The sequence below is a fragment of the Urocampus carinirostris genome, chromosome 4, assembly GCF_059441175.1.
Source record: "Urocampus carinirostris isolate Australia breed hairy pipefish chromosome 4, RoL_Ucar_1.0, whole genome shotgun sequence".
NCBI classification, from domain to species: domain Eukaryota; kingdom Metazoa; phylum Chordata; class Actinopteri; order Syngnathiformes; family Syngnathidae; genus Urocampus; species Urocampus carinirostris.
Genome location: NC_142352.1, coordinates 32,036,913 through 32,050,978, shown reverse-complemented (window position 1 = coordinate 32,050,978; position 14,066 = coordinate 32,036,913). Strand labels below are relative to the sequence as shown.

Here is a 14,066-nt window from a genome sequence, read left to right as displayed (position 1 = left end):
GGTCACTTATATTTTAAATAAGATAATAACGGTAGTGGGTTTCTCAATGTTCTCTGGTTGATTAATGGTCGTCAGGAAATACAGATTAGGGAGAGGTGCTTAGCTTTAGTGACATCGAATGGGCTTACTTAAAATTGCAAGTCACAGTTTGGTTTTGTTTTGTGCTTCTCTCAGCATAGTCTCGCAGACCGCATTAAAGAATGTGGCGCGCCACATTTGGCCCGCAGGCCATGCGTTTAAGAATATTATCAAAACACACACAGTTGACATTTTTCACCTTTATCTCGTTCATTTTCCTGGTACAGCTCATCTCAATACATCCAAAACAGCCACCCTGATGGGCACGCGCACGCGCTCCCACGCTCGCACGCACTCACCTCTGCTTCGCGTTTTGCCACGGTGCAAGTCAAAGGCGAGAGGTCGTCTCGAGTTGCGACACACGTCCACATGGTCCGGCAACCTCACTCGTCCTTTGGTCGCAGCAGAAGGGAGAAAAAGAAGAAGGGGGGGGGGGAGAGGAGAAGAGTGAAGGCAAGATAGAAGGGAGGGGGTTTGGGAGTGCAGTGAAGAATATGAAAGCGAGTGCTTGCGCGCGTGAGAGAGAGGGACAGAAAGAGAAGGAGAGAGAGAGAGAGAGAGAGAGAGAGAGAGAGAGAGAGAGAGAGAGAGAGAGAGAGATAGTCAGCGCAAGATAAAGAGAGAGCACAAGAGAGAGCAAGTAAAAGCGGGAGTGAGAAAGCTAAAGGGAGTGAGAAAAACCGTGTGTGTGAGAGAGAGAGAGAGAGAGAGAGAGGGAGAGAGACAGAGAACACAAAAATTATGAGAGACGGAGAGAGCCAGAGAGCGAGAGAAAGCAAGGGAGAAAGAGAAAGGGAGAGAGAAAGAGGGAGTTGGAAAAAGCAAGAGTGAGAGAAAAAGTGCTCAAGAGATAGCTGGACAGAGGGGGGAAACAAAAACGAGATAGGGGGAGAGAGAAAGAGAGAGAGAGAGAGAGAGAGAGAGAGCAAGAGAGAGAGTGCAAAAGCGTACAAGAGAGAGTGCAGGAGAGAGCACAAGAGAGAGTGCAAGAGCGAGTTTGAGAGGGAGAGACAAAAAGAGCGGGGGAGAGAGAGACAGAGAACACAAAAGAAATGAGAGACCGAGAGAGACAGAGAGCGAGAGAAAGCAAGAGAGAAAGAGAAAGGGAGAGGAAAAGAGGGAGGTGGAGGGAGCAGGAGAGTGGGGGAGAGTGGGAAAGAAAGAGGGAGAGAGAGAATAATTAAGAGATAGTTAGACAGAGGGGGAAAGCAAAAAAGAGAGAGGGAGAGAGAGAAAGAGAGAGAGATAAACAGAGAGAGTGAGAGAGTGCAAGAGAGAGTGCAAGAGTGTCAGAGAGGGAGAGACAAAAAAGAAAGAGAGAGTGAGAGAGAAAGAGAAAGGGAGAGGGATAGAGGGAGATGAAGAGAGCAAAAGAGAGAGAGAGAGAGAGAGAGAGAGAGAGAGAGAGAGAGAGAGAGAGAGAGAGAGAGAGAGAGAGAGAGCACAAAAGCGGACAAGAGAGGGTGCAAGACAGAGTTAGAGAGGGAGAGACAGAGAAAAAGAGAGGACGAGAGTGCAAAGGGGAGAGCAAGAGAGAGCGCAAGAGAGAGCGCAAAAGGGAGGGAGGGACAATTGGAGAGCGAGAAAGAGTGAGGAAGGGAGAGGGTGAGAGAGCACCAAAGAGAACGAGAGAGAGTGGGAGAGACTGAAAAAGAACTAGAGAAAGAGTGAGTAATAGACAGTGCAAAGGAGAGCGAGACATAATTTGAAAAGACGTAAACATACTCAGAAGAGCGTAAATTCAAAGTAACGCACCACTTTTGACCATCAGTCATGATAACGGGATTGTAACGGCGGAAGAAATAATGAGATTGATTACCCCGTTACCGAAAAAGAATAACTCTGTTACGTAACGGTGTTATTCCCAACACTGATTATTACACACTGCCCCTTCAAAAATGCGGCTTATTGAACATTAAAGGGGATATTACAATTTACGCATGTTTCTATGTTGCTGGTCGTTTTTTTCTTTTTGTTTCAAAAACTTGGATATTTTCTACCATCCAATACATTTGAAGAAGGAACATTTTCTACCAGAGTTGGATAGCAGCTTTTAATTAGGGGGCATCTTTTAACCACGAGGGTCGTTAGGACACAATTTCCTGTGGTGTGTCTTGGGCAAGTACAGCCTGGTGGCGCCTATCCCACTGCAGGGCAACAAATGTTTCCACCCGGATATGGAACTTTCACGTGATAGGCCATTGTGTTAATCACTGCACTATGGAAACATCCGATTCATTGGAAAAAAAAAAAAAAAAAAAATGGAAAAAAGCATTTTGCTTCGATGACACTGCCTTTATTATAGAACACCGCCACCTAGTGTGTACTTTGAAACCATTAATGTTGAAGTTGCAAGGACCAAACCTTACCTTAAGACGTCGTCGTTTAAAAAAAAAAAGAAAAAAAACACTTTTGTCACGTTCTGAGTTGATTTCATACCCGTCAAGCTCCAGGGCTCCATGCCCTTACAAACTCTCGTGTTTTCCCTTACAAAATACAAAATAATCTTACACCATATTTTTTTCAAACGTGTTTTTTTATGTAGTTGAACATGTTATATTGTACATGTGTTTCGTTATATCATCTCATCTCATCTCATCAGCCGTACCGCTTATCCTCATTAGGGTCGCGGGGGGGGGGCTGGAGCCCATCCCAGCCATCTCCGGGCAGTGGGCAGGGGACACCCTGAACTGGTTGACAGCCAATCGCAGGGCACACGGGGACAGACAACTTACTCGCTCATTCACACCTAGGGACAATTTGGACCGGTCAATTCACCTGAAATGCATGTTTTTGAAATGTGGGAGGAAACCGGAGTGCCCGGAGGAAACCCACGCAAGCATGGGGAGAACATACAAACTCCGCACAGGAAGTCTGGAGCTGGATTAGAACCCACGACAAGTTCCCATGACAAGCACTAACCACTGCGCCGCCGTGCTGCCTATACAACATAATAATTTGGAATATAATGCATCAAAGCTAGTGAGCCGTTTGAGAGCCGGCTCTCTTTAATGATTTGAGCCGAAAAAGCCGGTTCTCTAAAAAGAGACGGTCTTCCTTTCACTACACAACTACCACAGAATGATGCATGATGGGAACTCCCCAGGCAGCAAACGCATGCGCACAGTAGCATCAAACCGCTCGCTTCGTTTGCAACGAAAAAAAACGATACCGAGATAGAGGCTTCCGCGGCGAACTTGTTTGACCTGATTGATTTGTCGTTTTGTGATAGTCGGTGTATATTGAATGTTAGCCATAATTGACAAATTTGCGTTTTTCCGTACAGATTTTCTTGTACGCCGTACACGTCTTAAAATGCATAATAAATGTACCTTGTACGGCAAAAACGTACAGGTTGACAGGTATGTGATTTTGTTTTAGTTTCTGGGTCTTGAGACATTCAGAGTTCACGTGTGTCTCTGTGTCTGTCTCTGTGTCTGTCTCTGTGTCTCTCGTTTGTTTTGTTGGTCAGTGTTTATTTAGTCCCTGCATTTTTGTCAGTTTTCTTTGGGTCATTGTCGTGTCTAGTTTAGTTGGGGTGTCATCCCCGGTGTTGGGAATAGCGGCATTATGAATAACACATTTACATAACGGTGTCATTTTTTCAGTGGAGGGGACAATCGAATTCATTATTTTTAATGCCGTTAAAACGCCGTTACTGACAGTAGAGAGTTTTGCGTTACTTTGACTACAGAAAGCCAATGGTGGACGTGGTCGGGATAAAAAAAAATAAAAACAAACGGGTCGTAAGTCGGGACGCGAGAGCAGACGTGGTCGGGATCAAAACAGGTTGTAGTAGGAGACAAACAGGAGCAAAAAACGGTACAGGCGTGAGTCAGGGTCAAAAAAGGCTTGCCTGGTATACACGGAGTTTTGCGGACGGACTGACAACAGGGGATTGACGGGACAAGGTTCAAATAGTGACAGGGAGCCAATCAGAACCCGCGGCGGTTGGCGCCAAATGAACGGGCACAGGTGAATTGCATCGGTAATCATGACACTGTGTTTTTTGTTATTTTGTATTCCTTCCTTTTGGAGTTTGTGTTTTAGTGACTTTCGTTTGTTACTTTGTACCCTGTGCTTGTTTAAAATGTATCATTCATATGATCTTCAAGCCATACGTACTCATGAGAAGAGCCATAGGTCCCCGACCCGCTTTACTTCATGACCTTGTTTTCTGCAGGAAGGTGCTTTTTGTCATAATTCACTGGTTTTGTCATGGTTGCCATGGCACCCACTTGGCCATGCCCGTGTGTGTGTCACGGTTGCCCTGGTGCCCAATAGGCCCTGCTCGTGTGTGTCACGGTTGCCATGGTGCCCAATTGGCCCCGCCCATGTTGTGCCAGCTGCGGCTCATTTAGAGATTGACTTTCTTTGTATATAAAGCTCAGTGCTCTCTTGCTTCGGTTGTCAGCCCGTCAATTATCAAACAAACTTCTGCCCCACAAGACGTGGGTTCTGACTCGGTCCTGTTTTCCTGTTGATATATGCAGTCCGGTATTGTTACCGTTTATTTTTGTACTGTTTAATTTCGGGATCCAGTTTTGTTTTCTGTCTATTCTTGCCCTGTTGGTGAGTTTCTCTAGTTTTGGTTACCATCTAGTTTCTCCTGTTTATTTTCGTTACCCCGATTCGTTATCGATCTCGTCGGTCTCTGGCGTCCTGTCCTTCCACGCCAGACTGGCTTCCTAACGTGCATGACTCCCCATTTCCCATAAAATAAAAAGCTTGTGTGAGAACGTCGCGCGATTGGGTCCTGTATCTGTTCTGGTTCAGACAGGTTTTCTCGCCAATAATATTCCTAATAAATCCAAATCAAATGCAGCTTCTTGTCTCAATGACATTGATGTATGATTTCAAAGTATACCCATCTCAATGGCGTTCCTTGCCTGAAGTCATCATGTTCAATCATTTAGTTACAATCTGTCACGTGTTGGGGGCCCTCGGGGCCTCCGTCTGTACCCACGCATTTGTGTTTGCTGTCGAATGTATAGCGCGGCTCAACGCACCGATGCTCACTCATCAAGGCAAAATCATTAGAGCAAGCGTTTGGCTTTCCGTGCGGCTCAGGTGGCTTTCATCCTTTCAATGTGCTTACGTGTCATCAGGTCCACCCACCTGGGAACTTGGTGCACGAACGTGACGGAACCATGTTGTCTTGGCGAGGGAAGAGAGGGGAAGACGGTAAAGAAATAGACAGCCCTTTAGTCAGTGGCTTGGACCTCGCATGCCTTTCTTGGTAGTGGTGATGGTGCTGTTGGGTAACACCACTAAAACCCATCTGCAGGTTTTGGGGACGGTGCCAATATCCACCTACAAAAAAAAAGAAAATACAGTAATCCTTGATTACTTTGCGCTAGGTTATTGCTCGTTCACTGCTTTGGAGATCTTTAATTGAATTGTCTTTATTGTCATCGATATCAACGTATTAGGCATTGTGTTCAGCAGACTAGTCAAGTCAGGTCACTTTTATTTGTATAGCCCTTAATCACAAAGAGTCTCAAAGGGCTGCACAGGTTATTGAAAACCACAGACTATTATTACAGACTATCATCACACCATCCCCTGGTCTAAAACCTACATAAGGGCAAGGAAAACTAAAAAAAAAACCTCAACATGAGGAAAATGAAGAAACCTTGAGAAGGGACCGCACATGTGGTAATCCCCCTTCCAGGATGACCAGGCTGCAATGGATTTTGTAATAACAAATAATACACAGATATTGTCAGCAAAACAGGGCTTATTTTACAATCACTGGTGGCCCAGATGAGTATCAGCAGCACAAAGCAAATGCTATTACAGGGGCAGGTTTGGGAGGGCTTTTATCTGTTGAATGGGCGTGACTGTGTGCTGTCAGTCAAACAGCATTGCGACCTCACACGTCAATGTCCCTCCTCCCCCCTAAAAATAAAAGGGCTACAGCCACAGATAGTATTTCAGCGGCTTGCTCCATTGAAAAGAAATTCATCAATTCAATCGGACTCTGAGTACTCAGAAGAATGCAAAGAAATGGTGATCACAGGCGGGTGCTCCTTGGATGGTCATCGGGTCCGGGAAGCGACTGAGGCGACGTCGGGACAGAAGGCAATTACGATGCTGCAGGTCGAGCATGATGTTACAGCTGATCTACGTAACAGCCTTTATAAGTTATCCCTGTCCAGCCTGTATCTCACCAACGCCAGATCCATTACCCATGAAACGGATGACCTGGAGCTACAACTTGTGGGAAATCGGTGCATTCGAGACAGTTGTGTTTTAATTGCCGCAGGAATATCAAAAATATCTGATGCTAGCGTGCTGCTAGCCAGCCGCTCTTTAAATTGCTTTCTAACACTGAAAGGAGAAGCCCCCCGAATTTGTTGGACTTTTGTATGATGACAATAAAGACCATCTGTCACACTGCAATTCTGTGAACTGCGTTTTTATTTTCAGATATATAGTTGGTATATTGTCATTGTCATACACTCTCAGGTGGTAAGGATGTCATATTGTGGTAAGTTTGACTACTTCTGGTCCCCATTTACCGCGATAACCGAGGGATTACTGTACACGATCATACTATACTGAATACGATTTACAATGATTAAAGGAGCTTTGGAATATAAAATGTCAGACAAGTCAACTTTAGATGAAATGGGAGGAAAACACAACACCTGATCGTGGAGAAAATGTGTTGAAATAATAAACAATCGATTTTTTTGCAGGGGATGAGGGTTGTGCATATGCACTGTAAATACGCAGTATCATTTTTAATGAGACCAACGCCGTTCCTCTGCAACCCAAGGCGGCACGCCATTAAATATTAACGAGGACGCGGCTTCTGTGAGACCGAGCTCTACTTAATGTTTGTCTATCATCAAGGCAACCCTCTTAAGTCAGATCAGCACTGCAGAAAATGAAGCCTATGAAAAAAATGGCATGATTTCATCAGCAATCCTTTAATATGTTCTCATTTTAGTTAAAATTTTTATATTAAAAGGTAGGTTGGTTGGTTGGATGCTTTCACCGCACGAGATGTAGGGCATCATTTCTTGTGATGTGTCTTGGGTAAGTATAGGCTGGTAGCGGCCGTCTCTCCAGGCCAACAAATGGTAAAATGGTAAATGGTCTGCATTTATATAGCGCTTTTCAAGTCAATGAAGACCTCCTAAAGTGCTTTACAATGTGCTTCACACTTACCCATTCACACACACACACACACACACCAATAGCGGCCATGCAGCCATGCAAGGCGCCGAGCTGCTTATTGGGGGCATTTCTGCCCAGTCTGGAAATGGGGACCTTTCGCGTGATAGGTGAATGTGCTAAGCACTGCACTACGAATAGTGTCTATTACTTAGCACCAATGTTCCCTCTAATTTTCCAGGGGTCTGAGCGTTCACACAAAGTCGGTGAGCAACGCTCGAAACAACAGTGAGCAACCATAATCCCAAGTGTGGCAAGATAATTAATCATCAAACATGTCCAAAACTTGACATTTTGCTGTGTTTCCGGCAATGCAAAATTATTTTTCTCTTTTGAATGAATTGACTCATGTACTCTTGCAAAGGTTGTACGGCCTACAAACGTCGTTTGGTCTTACAATTCTTTCACAAGATATCCATTTCTTTTTATTTCCTGATGTATTTTGTCGCATAATATTAACATTTTTGGGGGCTTATTTAGTCGGTTGTAAGATACAGAACTGTACTTAAGCACATTTTTTAGTGGAAGTACAATGTTGGCAACAAGATTCACTTGATATAATTGGAAATTATTTGAATGCAACACAAACTTTTTCTTCTTTTTTCCGTGTTTTTTTTCCTACTTTTTTTTAAATTCTTTTTTAAAAAAAGTGTCATTATGTTTATTTTTTTCCGAGCTATTACTTTTTTCTTTTTGTTCTCTTTTTACTTTTTTTCCTAGATTTCTTTCTTTTCTTTTTTTCTGGCTTTTTTTTCTAAATTTCTCCTTCTTTTTTCTCTTCCTTTTGTTTCTTTTTTTCTCAGCTTTTCACTACTTTTTCATTTCGAGATTTTTTTCTTTTTTGTTCTATTCCCCCCTTCCTTTAAGTCATTTTGTGCATAGTTTTACATAATATTTGGTCATGTTGGGATTAAAGAAGCAAAAACAACCTGAAGAGCTGTTTAGGACCCGAAAGAACCGGTTCCTTTCAGTGAGCCGAGCCGAAGAAGCCGGTTCTGGAAAAACTCTACTGACTTTACTCAACTACGTTCTACTTCTACCTTCACTTGAAAATACTGTATTTAGAACACAGCGTCAGGGGAACCCGTGTATTTTTACCTTCTTGCACTGTAACTTTGACTTAAGTCGCTTCTTAATTTGTAACTTTGAGCCCTCATTTTTGTGCGCTGGCTAGATTTTCTTGTGCGCTGAGAATGTGCGAGCAGTGCGCAATTGCTTAGAGGGAACATTGCTTAGCACCCCCTGGTGGTGAAAAAAAATCATATGTTATATTGAAAACCAAACTTGATTTATATAATAAGCAAAAATGTATAATTGTTCATGTAAACAATATTTATTTTACATATTTGAAGTCTCAGATTCTTGCATTTATTTGAATGAAGCCTCACCTAGAAGAAGCTGACATATTTGCCCGTCATCTTGCTGCTACGAGTACGCTCAAAAACCTGCCTTTTTCCAGTCTTTCTTTTTTCCCTTTTCTCTTTTTATTTCCCTTTTTTCTTTCCTTTTCTATTTCTCTCTTGTTTTAACATTTTTTCTTTATTTTTTTGTTCTTTCTTTTCTTATTTCTTCTCTTTATTATTTCCTTCTGTCTTTGCTTCTTTATTCTTGTCTTCCTTTTTCCTTATTTTTTTCAATGTTTGCCCTCTTTCTCTCCCCCCTCTTTCTTTTCTTGTTCATCCCCTTTTCTTTTTTTATGTTTTCTTTCCTCGCAAAAAGGCAAGAAATGAGAAGAAAAACGTTGCTTTTTGGTCACTTTGAGTCTACACAGTTGTATTGTTCAACACGGTTGTTCCAAAGTACATGCAAAACATGATTAACCAGCAGCCTTTGAATCAATGATACGCGTAGCCCTTTTTTTCATGTGTCGTACTAGGTCACGATGTTTTCATCTGACACACTTGAAATGAGGCTAACTGAAATTGGCACGACTTGAATCCCCCCTGAGAACTTTGCAAGCGGTAGTTCCAATATTAAAACTTTGAACAGGTTCAATATTATATTCGTTTCTCCTTCTCATTATGGCTCAGCTAAACACAGTTTTTGATGATAATAAAACAAAATTAGCATAGAATTGCAAGATTGCACTATTGTTTCGATACACTATTCTTTTTCATTCATATATAACTTAGGCAAGTCTCTCAGCACTATGTTGTAAAAACTGAATTCTGTCTTTCATCCTGATAGTCTCTTATCTCACATGTTTTATATCGTGTTTACCCTGGAGTGCCATGTCTAATCTCGTTTCACAACGTTGATATCAATGACAATAGAGACAATTCAATTCAAGATGCATTTACTTTGTTTGTGCTTACCAGGGTGATTCTGTCCTGTGGTTTCAGCTGGTTTTCCTCCTTTGTGTTTTTTGGGTCCAAACACCGCCTTGAACATTTTGTTCAGTCTGCAGAAATATTGAAGAATCTTTTTTTTTTGCTACCAGAGAAGAAGAGATATTTTTACCTGTTATTGGTTCTTCAATGCAGTCTTTGTATAAATCCCCTGCTTCGCAGACTCTGCGCTCCTCTTCGGTCGACTCACACTGATGAAGAGTCGACTTGCACATGCGTATCCGTTTTATGTCCCAATTTTGATGTATTAATATTTGATCCTTTTCCCTCTTAAAGAAACATTCAGAAATTTTGCAGCCTAATCTACTTCATTCCAGTTCATGCTGGCATGTTAACTCATTAAATTCCAGGTTAGTTCAGTCATTGTCAGCCTACGTAAAAGGGTTGACGTCTAAAACCATCAATGGCATTACATTCTGAAAATATTTTTGAGAGGAAGCAAGTCAGATGGGTACACTTTGGGACAAGATTTCTCGAGTCCCCTGGTGTGTGCAACATTTTGCAACATTTTTGCATAATTGTGGGGAGGAACACTACACATTATGTGCCTCATTGAAAATAAACATTTGGTGTTTGGTAATACCTTTAAGTAGAGAATACTGCATGTTCTCATTGCTAATGTGAAAGTGTGTGTGTGTGTTTAAAAACTGAAATAATAAATGAAAAAAAAAACTTCAAATAATTACATTTGTGTTATGAGTCAGATATTAACTCATGACACTGAAAAAAAAGAACAGCAAATTGCGCAGCGGTGTTTTCATAAAGTTTCGAAAGTAACAAAAAGTTTTGGGGGACTGTTGGGAATTAGAATATTAAAATGTACTGTTAACCAAATTGTTCGAATTAGTTATCTGACTCCATTAACCAAACACAACCTACATTCACCCAACAATGCATGCTCGTTTCTTGATGGAAAAGATGAATAAGAAACCGACATTTCCACACGTGGGCAGATTTAATTTCATTATAAATTTAACTAAGTGTACTCCATCGATTACGGACGAATTAGTCGAATTAGTGTCATTGGAGTCTCTGGCAGGCCTTCTCTCTCAAGTCCTCCAGCTCTGCTCTCATTGGGCATCCTCTCCCCGCACAACCGCGCCGACTCCTCCCATGGGCGCGCCAATGAAGCTCCCCGGGCTCTACCACCTCGGAGAAGAGCGCCACGATGTCTGGAATTAACCAAAACAAGACAGAGCGTTTCTACGTCATCAGGCCCCTCTGCGTCTAGATGTGCTGATTATCTTATCATTCCCGCCGTTCCTGTAAACATCATTCTCCACTAGGTTGCACTGACCTCGCACCACAGCCCAGCCAGAGGATATCTTTTGCATCAAATGTAATTTGTATTCGATCGTACAAAATCCTTTATAGTCAAATGTATAAAATCCTTCAGGACATAACAGGTTTTTCTTAGGTAAATTTGCCAAACCCGCATTTAGAGCCTGTTTGATTTGGACCACAAGTTAAACAAAACAAGAACACTTGATAGTTGCTTTTGTATGCCACATTTTAAAACACAGATGACTTACATACAATATTTGCTATGTGTTTATGTGACAAAGTACAATTTTCTCATTACGAATACTAAATGTTGTGTATTTTTTGCCCAGTCTGCGTGTGTTTGGTGTTAATTTTTGATAATATATGTAACACGGTCAATGTATTCAATATTTGACGAGAAAAAGGACCTTAACCCGCATATGCATGTGATTCTTAATAAGTTTAATTTTGTGCTGAAACTATCAATTCATTCATTTTCTGAGTGGCTTATCCTCAGTAGGGTCGCGGGGGTGCTGGAGCCAATCTCAGCTATCTTCTGGCAGTTGGCAGAGGACACCCCAAACTGGTTTCCAGTCGCAGAGACATAAAACCATTGACATGTTCATTCATACCTAGGTACAATTGGGACCCGCAAATTTACCTGCTATGCATGTTTTGAGAAAATAAAATACCCCAATTTTTTAAGGCAAAATTATTTTGTCTATGGCATTAGTGGAATAGTGGTTAGCAAAGCTGCCTTCTAAACAGTTGACCTGGGTTTGATTGCCAGCTAATGCAGTGTTATGGTAGTGTATTATCATGTTAAACCCATAATCAACAGTCCGCAAAGCTATTTAAACCATGACTTTTCCAATTTTTTCTTTTTTTAAGCAAAAGTGATTTGTCCAAGGCATTAGTGGTATAGTGGTTAGCATAGCTGCCTTCCAAGCGGTAAATGTGGGTTTGATTCACAGCTAATGCAATTATATGTTGGTGTTTTATAATGTTAAACTCTTAATCAACAATCCTCAAAGCTATTTTACCCATGATTTTTTTTTAGGCCAAAGTCTTTTGTCTATGGCATTAGTGGAATAGTGTTTAGCATAGCTTCCTTCTGAGCAGTTCACCTGGGTTTGATTGCCAGCTAATGCAGTGTGGCTAGCATAACTGGCTACCCAACTGTTGACTTGGATTCGATTCCCAGCTGATTCAGTACTATGGCAGTTTATTATCATGTTTAATTCATAATCAACAACCCTCAAAGCTCGGAAGTCAAGTCGAGTAGAATGAAGTTGAGTAAACCCACATTTTTAAGGCGAAATTAATTTGTCTATGGCATGAGTGGAATAGTGGTTACCATAGCTGCCTTCTGAGCAGTTGACCTGGGTTTGATTCCCAGCTAATGCAATGTTATGGTAGTGGATTATCATGTTAAACTCACAATCAACAATCCTCAAAGATATTTAACCCATGATTTTTCCCATTTTTTTATTTTTTAGGCAGAAGTGATTTTTTCCAAGGCATTAGTGGTATAGTGATTTGCATAGATGCCATCAGCAACAAATCTCAAAGATAATTTACCCCCATTTTATTAGGCAATTTTTTTTTGTCTATGGCATTAGTGGAATAGTGGTTAGCATAGCTGCCTTCTGAGCAATTGACCTGTGTTCGACTCCCAGCTAATGCAGTTTTATGGTAGTGTATTATCATGTAACACTCATATTCAATAACCCTCAAAGCAATTTTACTATTTTTGTCTATGGTTAGCATAACGGCCTTCCAAGCAGTTGACCTGGGTTCGATTTCCAGCTAATGCAGTGTTATGGTAGTGTATTATCATGTTAAACCCATAATCAACAATCCTGAAAGCTATTCGACCCATGATTTTCCCAATTTGTGATTTTTTTAGGCAGAAGTGATTTGTCCAAGGCATTAGTGGTATAGTGGTTAGCATAGCTGCCTTCCAAGCAGTTGATCTGGGTTCGATTCCCAGCTAATGCACATTCTTGATAGTAAGTTATTGTTACACTAAGTTATTGTTTTTCACTCATGTATCATCAACAGCTGTGTAGAAGAGTCTTGATTAAGAGAGTGAGAGAGAGAACGAATGAGGTGGTGATGGAGGAGCAGAGTGGTTTCAGGAAAGGAAGAGGATGTGTTGATCAGGTGTTTGCAGTACGACAGGTGTGTGAGAAATATTTTGCAAAAGGTAAGGATGTTTTTTTTGGCTTTCATCTCATTTCATTTCATCTGATTAGCTACACCGCTTATTCTTGGTAGGGTCGCGGGGCGCTGGAGCCCATCCCAGCAATCATCGGGCAGTGGGCAGGGGACACCCTGAAGTGGTTGCCAGCCAATCGCAGGGCACACAGGGACAGACAACTCATTCGCTCATTCACACCTAGGGACAATTTGGACCGGCCAATTCACCTGAAATGCATGTTTTTGGAATGTGGGAGGAAACCGGAGTGCCCGGAGGAAACCCACGAAAGCACAGGGAGAACATACAAACTCCGCACAGGAAGTCTGAAGCTGGATTTGAACCCACGCAGGAGGTTCCCAAGACATGAACTGTGCCGCACATGCGCTAACTACTGCGCTGCCGTGCTGCCCTTTTGGGCTTTCATGGACTTGAAAAAGAGTTCATAGAGAGGCGTGGTGGCAAGTGATGGTGATGTATGGAGTGGGTGGAAAGTTGTTGGAAGCATTGAAGAGTTTTTATATGAACAGCAGAGCATGTGTAAGAGTAGGGAGTGAGACAAGTGAGTGGTTCCCTGTGTTGACTGGTGTGAGACAGGGGTGTGTGATATCACCATGGCTGTTTAATGCGTACATGGATGGTGTGATGAGAGAGGTGAATGCAAGAGTATTTGGAAGAGGTGTAGAGATGATGGACAACAGTGGAACTGTGTGGCAGGTAAGTCAGTTGTTGTTTGCAGATGACACAGCGCTTGTGGCTGATTCTGAGGAAACATTGAGAAGGTTGGTAACGGAGTTTGGAAGAGTATGTGAGAGGCGTAAGTTATGTGTCAATGTTGGGAAGACTAAGGTGATGAAGTGTTCACGTGATGGAATTGGCATGACGTTAGAAATCAGGTTGCATGGGCAGGTGCTGGAAGAAGTTGAAAGCTTTAGGTACTTGGGTTGTGATGTGGCTGCAGTTGGTGGAATGGAGTGTGAGGTATTGCACAG

The 14,066-nt window shown here is 42.1% G+C and overlaps 1 protein-coding gene and 1 non-coding gene across 3 annotated transcripts in view; one reads left to right on the top strand and one right to left on the bottom strand.

Annotated features, from left to right (window-relative positions):
* Positions 1-9,661, bottom strand: part of LOC148367338 (protein TANC1-like) — a 97,067-nt gene extending 87,406 nt beyond the window's left edge. For both annotated transcript variants that reach the window (XM_088334196.1, XM_088334197.1), the window contains exons 1-3: positions 9,579-9,661; positions 5,197-5,391; positions 378-470 (exon numbers count right to left, since the gene is read on the bottom strand). In XM_088334196.1, coding sequence (XP_088190322.1) covers positions 378-470; positions 5,197-5,391; positions 9,579-9,654 — 364 coding nt within the window. In that variant the 5' untranslated portion in view covers positions 9,655-9,661. The remainder of the gene's footprint in view (positions 1-377; positions 471-5,196; positions 5,392-9,578) is intronic.
* A 3,142-nt stretch (positions 9,662-12,803) lies between these two features.
* Positions 12,804-12,875, top strand: trnag-ucc (transfer RNA glycine (anticodon UCC)). Its single transcript has one exon. It is a non-coding gene; the product is annotated as a tRNA-Gly (tRNA).
* Positions 12,876-14,066: the final 1,191 nt, after the last annotated feature.